General features: G+C 34.5%; 1 protein-coding gene across 8 annotated transcripts in view; it reads right to left on the reverse strand.

The window, feature by feature from the left end:
- Window positions 1-6,615, reverse strand: part of LOC120085083 (pentatricopeptide repeat-containing protein At3g06920) — a 37,655-nt gene extending 31,040 nt beyond the window's left edge. For 2 of the 8 annotated variants that reach the window (XR_005483810.1, XR_005483811.1), the window contains exons 1-5: window positions 6,415-6,614; window positions 6,171-6,229; window positions 5,872-5,943; window positions 1,479-4,700; window positions 289-406 (exon numbers count right to left, since the gene is read on the reverse strand). Coding sequence is in view for 4 of the 8 variants with exons in the window: in XM_039040937.1 (XP_038896865.1) it covers window positions 2,011-4,700; window positions 5,872-5,896 (2,715 nt within the window). In the remaining 4 variants the exon portion in view is untranslated. Of the gene's footprint in view, window positions 1-30; window positions 407-1,178; window positions 4,717-5,871; window positions 5,944-6,170; window positions 6,230-6,310 lie in introns of those variants that run through there. The other 6 variants (XR_005483815.1, XR_005483809.1, XM_039040973.1 and 3 more) reach the window with 6 other exon arrangements.
- Between the last annotated feature and the right edge of the window lie 1,774 nt (window positions 6,616-8,389).

Genomic DNA, 8,389 nt, shown 5'->3' on the forward strand with positions numbered 1-8,389 from the left:
TTCAAACCTCAAAATAATTAAAGAAAAGAGTGAAGAATGCAAGCCCTAACTTAATTAATCAATCAAAACTCAAAATATCAAAGAAAAACTGAACAACGCAATGAAGAAAGCAAAACTGAATGAAAACACAACAAACTTCCCTCACAATCCACTATGTTCTCAGTGAGCTGAAGTAATCATTAGGTTCTTGAGAAAAAGAGAAAGAAAAGAGTAAATGAGCTGAAGAAATCGAAAAACAAAACGAAAAACAAAATCGAAAAAAAGAATGCTCAAAGAAAAATAACTCACAGTCGAAGATGCAATAGGGAAAAGGAAAACGAATGCACGAATTGGAATTGGTCGTAGTATCACGGAGAGATTGAATCGAAGAGCTTCACGATTTCGAATTCACCAATCATTTGCACACCTGAAACAAAGACACGAGAATGAAATCGAAAATGTAAAAGAGGAAAGTGAATGAAGGAAAAGATAGGGTAAATTTGGAATTTCCAAAAAACCAATACCTTGACCAGCCAACATTTTCTATATTAGCAAATATTTCAAACATGGAATATAAGATAAGTTTTTTTTCCCTGTTTGTATTATTTGATACAAATTTCCTTTTTTTATATAAAGGTTAAGGTACAAGTTTTGTTCCTAAACTTCGAAGCTTGTATATATTTAGTTCTTTAACTTTCAAAAGTATCTAATAAATCTTTAAACTTTTAATTTTGTGTCTAATAGAATATTTGAATTAAAAGATTTCTAATATGTGTGTCTAATTTATCCCTAACATATTAAAAAATGTAATTACTAATTCATCTATTAGATTTAATGTGTAATGAAACTTAAACTTTTAATTTTGTATCTAGTAGATCTATGGGTTTTTAAAAAAGATGGAATAGGTCAAAAACCTATTATAATCAAAATTGAAAATTCAAGAATCTATTATACACAAAATTGATAGTTTAAGAATTCTCTAGACACTTTTAAAATTCAATGACCTACGAGAAGAAAACCTAAAGTTTAGAGATCTATTAGAAATTTTAAAAAGTTCATTGACCAAATAGAAATAAATTTTAATATTCATAAATTAAATTTGTATTTAAACTTTTCTTATATTAGTGAATGAAGAAGCACAAATATATATATCTTAACGAGGTTAGATGGTACATAAGATTTTTCTTTTTCCCAAACAGAACCATAGCTTGAAATTGACCTGTGTATTGTTTTACTTAACACCAAAATTTGTACCCATTTTTCTCAACCAAATAAAAAACTGCAAAACTTGAATAACTCACTGTATGCAATTAAATGCATAACATGTTAACATGTGGGGAAAAAAGTCCATGGAACTACAGAATCAAAATGGTAACTTTAACATGACCTTTAAATATAACTGGGAAAAAATCAAGGATGAATTTATCAAGAAAATGGTAGCTTTGGCACAGGTTAGTTTTAAGTTGCGTATCAATATCACGAGCCGGGAGATAGTTTACCATTGTCAGCATGATGTCCAGAACGAAACCACCGCTAATGAGACTGAGGGATATGGCATCCTGGAAAGCCATGAAAGCCATGAATGAAGACTTGCAACTGGACTTCAGAGCACCTAAAAGCTCTTTGTTCTCGACTTACCAAGGGAATTGCATAAGAACAAGCATAACCAAAGTGACCTGCTGTGCCATCGTTGTTCAGCATTGAAAACTGTCCTCGCTTTGGACACTTTAGATGCACTAAGAAGAGGTCACAGACTCACAGATTCTACAAAATCTTGAAACCGACCAGCAAAATGTAAGTACTGAATTGTTAACGATCTTCAGCTTCCATGTCTAGCCGTTCTCATTCTACCCAGTAAGGTTATGTAATGTTACCTGTATCTGCATACTTCACTTAGTATGACTTCAACAACATTACTCATCGCCCTCGAGGTTATTTTCACTCATACTTCAAGTATTTCCTATTACCTGCAAAGGCAATCACTACTTTTGATTAAAACAGCTCCATCTAGTTGCTCTCATAGATACCACGTTATGTCCAGGATCTTGCAGCATGCTGAGCCTTAGCAGTTTCCCGTAATACAGCACCCACGATTGCAGCCTGCTCGATGCATTCAGCCTTATGCAGTGAATCTAATAGAACAACACAAGTTTTCGTGTGAATACTACAACCTTTCGATCGAGTTTCCTCAAAAATTCTATAAGCATCCAATGCCCTGTTTGCATTACTTAACCCTTCTATTATAGCATTGTAAATAGCAGAATCAGGCACACCGCCCTTTTCCTTAAACTTCTCGAAAAGAGCATTTGCCTCCGCAATGTTTCCAGCCTTAGCGAGTCCTGAGATCATGGTGGTGTAGGTGAATACATTAGGCTTTAAGCCTTGCTTCTGCATCTCTTGCCAGAACACGAATGCCTTATTGAATTTTCTAATCTTACAAAGACCATGAATTAGAATGCTATAAGTTATATAATTAGGAGTACATTTCAAGTCTTTCATAGACTGAAAGCAAACAAGGGCTTCGCTAATTTCTTCTGCTTTCACCAATGCATCAAGCAAGCAATTCCATGTGTATACACTAGGTGTCAAACCTTTTTGCATCAACTCTTCCATGATCAAGTATGCTTCATCGATTCTACCCACTTTCCCAAATCCATCGATTAGACTGCTATATATAACAACATTTAGTTCTACTCCTTTCGACTTTGCTTCTTCAAAGAGCATATATGCCTCATCAAGCCGGTCAATCTTTGCAAGCCCATCGATAACAGAACCATAAGTAACAACAGTGGGTTCATGACCCTTTGTCTTCATCTCCTCTAGCAATTGATAAGCTTTATTTACCTTGCCAGACTTGCAGAATCCATTGATAACGGTGTTATATGCACGAGTATCCAGAACACAACCTTGTTCCTTCATTGTGTAGAACAACTCATAAGATTCATGCGCAAAACCTGCTTTCACCAAGCCATGAATTAGGATTGTATAACTCCTCACATCTGGAATAAATCCTAGGGCCTTAATCTCCTGAAACAAGGCCCGGCCCTTCTCAATTTCTCCAGCTTTAAAAACGCAATCCATGTAGGTATTAAGAAGCAGCAGGTCAGGAGAACAACCTAGACGTATCATTTCGTTATATATCTTGTGGCCATCCTCCTTCCTTCCACACTTGAAAAAGTTCCTTATGAGAGATGTATACACAACAGCATTTGGGATCTGGTCAGAATCCAACATCTGTTCATATAGCTTGTAGGCATCATCTACTCTCCCATGCTTACCCAATCCTTCTATAAGAGAACAATATGTTACTGTATCAGGTGTGCAAGTTTTATGATCCAACCCTTCGAAAATAGAACAAGCATCATCAAGTCTTTGGGCTTTACACAATCTGTCAACCATTATGTTTACTGTAATAACATTAGGAAACAACCCAGCATCTTTCATGGCATCCCGGACAACCAACGCTGTCTCGAGTTGTCCAGCCTTACAAAGCATGTCAATCATAATATTATATGTTGAAAGATTGGGAATGGCATCTTTCTTCATCTCTTCAAAAAGTTTTAATGCCTCGTCTACCCGCCCCTTCCTCCCAAGACAAGTAAGAATGCAATTATATGCGACGACACTTGGAATGCATCCTTTTCTTCTCTGTCTCTCAAGTAAGCTGTATGCCTCATCAAACTTTCCAGCCATACCATAACCCATGATCATAGTATTATATGCATATGCACAAGGCACTTGCTTGTTTTGATCCATATGTTCAAATAGCTCAACTGCTTCATTCATCCTGTCAGCTTTACAGAGAACTCCTATCATGCTAGTATGAGTTACATCATCAAGAACCAAACCATTAGCTTTCATTTCATGAAAAAATTTCCAAGCCATATCCACCTTCCCAGCCTTCCCAAAGCAATCTATACAGACATTATAAAGAACAACATCTGGTTCTAAAGAATTGCTCTTCATCTCATCCAAAAGAGAGAGTGCAGCATCAACTCGACCCTCTCTAGCAAATACACGAATGAGAGTAGTGAATAAATGAACATTAACTTCATAGCCAAGCTCCTGCATTTGCTGAAATAAGGTGAGCATGCAATCAGAATCATGAGATGCAGATAGTGCACCAATCAAAGTTGTGTATGCTGAAAAGGCTGGGCGGAATTTTAACTTTCTCATAGTTTGCATAAATGTAAAAGCTTCTCTAAGCTTGCGAGATTTGACAAGGCTTAGTACAATTTCAATACATGTGTTATTTGACGGGCCAAAACCTGCAATACTCATTTCTTCCAATATTTGTTCCAAGCAATTAAACTTTCTAGTTCTAGCCATAACCATGAGAAGTGAATTGTATGCTTCAGGGCAATGTGCTAGGTCTGTTACTCTCTCAGCCCATCGAAAGTAATTTACTGCATTGTTTACGTCCTTCAGCCTCCTTAAGACTCCAATTACCAATTCTGTATTTGGTTTTGCGTCAAGCTCCGCTAACTTATTCTCAACCAAAGATCCCCAAGGACCAGTCTCCAAAATTTGGCACACACCATCTAAAACTTGTCTCTTGTCCTCATACTTTGTTGCCGGCACCAGACCACCCCCACCAGAAACAGGGGCCCCATTTCTATTTGTTGTTTGAGAAGAATCCCCAGCATACGAGGAAAAAAATTTAAAAGAAAATTTAATAGGGTTTCTGTACTTCAAATCAAGACAATTGATTTGTCCTGCACCTGAAATAAACATAATCTGTAATCAATGTTATGAATGAAATAAAGTTCTTTCATTCAAAGAAATGAATTAAAAAGAATAGTTGACTTGGAAATTCAACCCAAATTCAATGCAAAAACAAGAACCCAACAAGGAACTTAATACTTTACAGGTATACCCATGATAATTGGAAACCGAAAAGAGGAGCAGAACCACAAATCTTTCATTAGTATGCCAACTGTTAAGGCTGGATAAAAAGCAAGTGTTTCTTCTTAAAAGAAATTAACATATCAGGCAGGTAATTGTTAATACTTGAACTTATGACCTCAAGGCATAGAGTTTCCCTTTGAATAGTCTAATCCATGTACGTTAAACAAATTACAGTCTGATGTGGCTTCCTCTTTCAACACCAATGTTTCATGTTCGTTCCTGAATTCTTGGCCTCTATGATCAAGTATTGCTAATTCTTTGAGGAAACTAAAGAACAAAATTCTTTTTATTACAACACAGAATTTCACAATTCCATCTTTCAAACATATGCCTATTTCCTTCTAACCAAATACTCAAAATTACAGGCATGGACCAGGAAATCCAAATGGCCAAATGCTTTCCTTGAAACAGCAACCACCTAAGGAGATAAAAATTAAAGCTTTACAACCCAAAAAGTAAACATCTGTTCCTATTAATCTTTCAGGCAAAATGCAGAAGTTATCAATCAACAGCCAACCCTGGCCCATATGGGCCCATGAACTCAATCCAGATAACCCAAAGCTTCCCTTTGAGATAGCAACGACCAAGAGGGAAATATTAATTAAAGCCTTTAACTCATCAAGTAAGCCCAACGGTTTGAAAGAACAATTCTTGTAGTAGGCAAGGGACGCAATTTTCTGATCAGTCAATCAATAGTCAATCACTAAAATGGTTATCTCGCAAATATGACTCATAAGGCACTGGTTATCCCTCCTCTAGTCGTGAAGTACTTCTAAAACAGAGGTCAATATGAACCCCATACCTTCAGGAGCAATAAACTTACTCCTTTGGTCACAATCTGATAAGTTTATGAGCTAGATGCAAATTGATAACTGGGTGGGGGAACCAGATTGTGGTTCTCAAATAGATTTTTACCGTGAACAATTCCAATTAGTTTAGTTCTTTTCATTTGTATTTTAAAAAAATCAAGAGCTTCTGATTTACCTATGTTCCTTAGAAGCATCTTCATGTACGCATGTCAATAGTTGACAATGTCTCAAACTCTCAGCTATTCACCTGAAATTCCAAAGCAGCGTTAGAAGCCCCTTACAAGATAATGGATACTGACGAAATAGATAAATGAAATAACAGCAAATTATGATCACATTAAACAAAGGAATGTAGAATGACAAGTACATGATCACCCTTACTCATATGCAAGTACTGATGACAAAAAAAGAACCAAAGAAATGTTTCATATCAAGACAAACTGAATTCAGAAGTAAGAAAGATAAATTTCTTACACAGAAAAGCTGAATTCATGAAAACAACGAAGAACCTCTTCAGGCAGCTGACTCCAATCCTACATTCAGACAACATACTTCCATAACATATAAACCCAAAACTGAATATGGCAAGAACATATAAAATTCAAATTGCCCACCATAAAAAATCGTCTGGGTTAATCATTAAAAGCCTAAGAAAGTTCTTCGTTTCACAAATTTCGAAATTTCAGACTCCAAATGTGATAGTGAAAGTGAATATTACCGATGAACAAGTGCGGCAGATGAACCGCGCAAGTTGAATAGTCAAACGAACGGTATAAGAGAGTGTAGCCTTGAGGATTTATAGTGATCGAATCAGCCCAAATACGAGAAGCTCAACCATGGAAGAGAAATGTCAAATGAAGGCGCAGAGGGAGAGCAGGTCACTCTCTAAACGCACCGTTTAACATTTTTTTTTCCTTTTCTTTTTCTTTTTCTTTTTCTTAAATATAATTTAAATTTATCAATATCTTATGTTGATTTATTGATGTCGGGGAAAGGGATCAATTACTCTAAATCAAAATTTGGGATCTATATATATATCTTCTTTTTTCTTTTTTTCTTTTTTTTTTGAGAAAAGGGATCGCCAAAATTTTAATTATTATTTATAGGCTTTTTATATGAGAGGAAGGTATTCATTAATTGGTTAAATTACTAAATTTATTCTTTCTTGGCTTGTGATGTGATGTTTGGATTTGATTTGATTTGAGTAGTTTAAAATTTTTATTTTTGTTATTATTTTTACTTGGTTTCAAATTGTTATCAAACCCGGAGGTATGTTTTTATCATTTTAAAGATTATTTATATCTTATTTTCAAAATGTGTATTGAGTTCAACAAATGCAATCCTACTAAGATTTCTATTGGTCTTTTGCCTTGCTTATGCTATTGGAATGAAATATATTTGATTATCATAAAAACCCTTTAAAATTCATAATAAAGAAAGATGTTACTTTTTCATATTTTCAAATATTTAAAACTCGTTTGTTAATCATTTGGTTTTTACTTTATATTTTTTAATATGAAATTTATAGATACTACCTCACATTCAAATTTATTTTTTTGTTACCTACTTGTCTTAATAGTTGAAGTGCACATTTGTTCACGTCATCTTTTTCATTCTCGTTTGAGACCAAAGAATTCAAACCCTAAATCTATGTGATGCTCCCTCTACAATCATAACAAAAAGACCGAAACACGAATCTAGTTTATCCATCTTATCTTCTTTTTTGGGTCAAAATTAACAAGTTTGGGGACGTTTGTTACAAGAGCTTAAAATTTGATGCACCACTTTATCCATATATGAGAAAATATGTGTCCTATTAGTGTATCCTTACATTTTAGATTAGAAGATAAGAGTAACGCAATTGAAAGAAATGCATGCAAACCATTATTATTATTTAAAAAAGAAAAATCTCCGTGCAACATAGAACATCAATCACTATCACAGTCTCAATTATAAATGTCAACCATGATTCCAATTGTTTCAAATGGGATATCAAATTCCAATATTGTTCAATCTTCATCACGATACTGATTTTTTGGAAATGGGTTTGGATCGTGATATGTTTCATATTATTCATCATAATCCATATAAGTATCCTCGAAGTTGGCGAGAATGTGAGAAGTTGAATGATGCATAAATAAGAGAAAGAGCACATCATAAAAAATGTTTAAATTATTAAATTATTAATTGACCCAAAAATTTAAGTTGATGGATCAAGCGAATTTGTTAGACATATTTAAATAATAATATGTTTAGTTAAAGTATGGACTATGTATGTGGATTAATAATTTTTCACATTGGTTATTTTATTAGATTGGGTCCTATTATGATCTAATAAATTAAGGCCCTAGATTATGGACTTAATGGTAGAAGCTAGTTAATTAGGGTTTAAAAATTAAGGCGCTAGATTATGGACTTAATGGTAGAAGCTAGTTAATTAGGGTTTAATGGGAACCTAATTGAACTAGTATAACCTTAGGGCTATGGTCCTCAATATACTAAAACAATAAGCACTCAGTTTTTCTTGAATCTCATTTAGAGAGATCCTACTAAGGGTATTCGGAGTTTTGGTTGAGGAAAACCATAGTCATCCATCATCATCTTGAAGCTATCATCAATTTTGCAATGGAATCTGATATGTTATTCTTGACAATTTGACATGACATGAATGATCCTAGGGTTTATCTATTCAA

Source organism: Benincasa hispida, chromosome 1 (assembly GCF_009727055.1).
Source record: "Benincasa hispida cultivar B227 chromosome 1, ASM972705v1, whole genome shotgun sequence".
Lineage (NCBI taxonomy): Eukaryota > Viridiplantae > Streptophyta > Magnoliopsida > Cucurbitales > Cucurbitaceae > Benincasa > Benincasa hispida.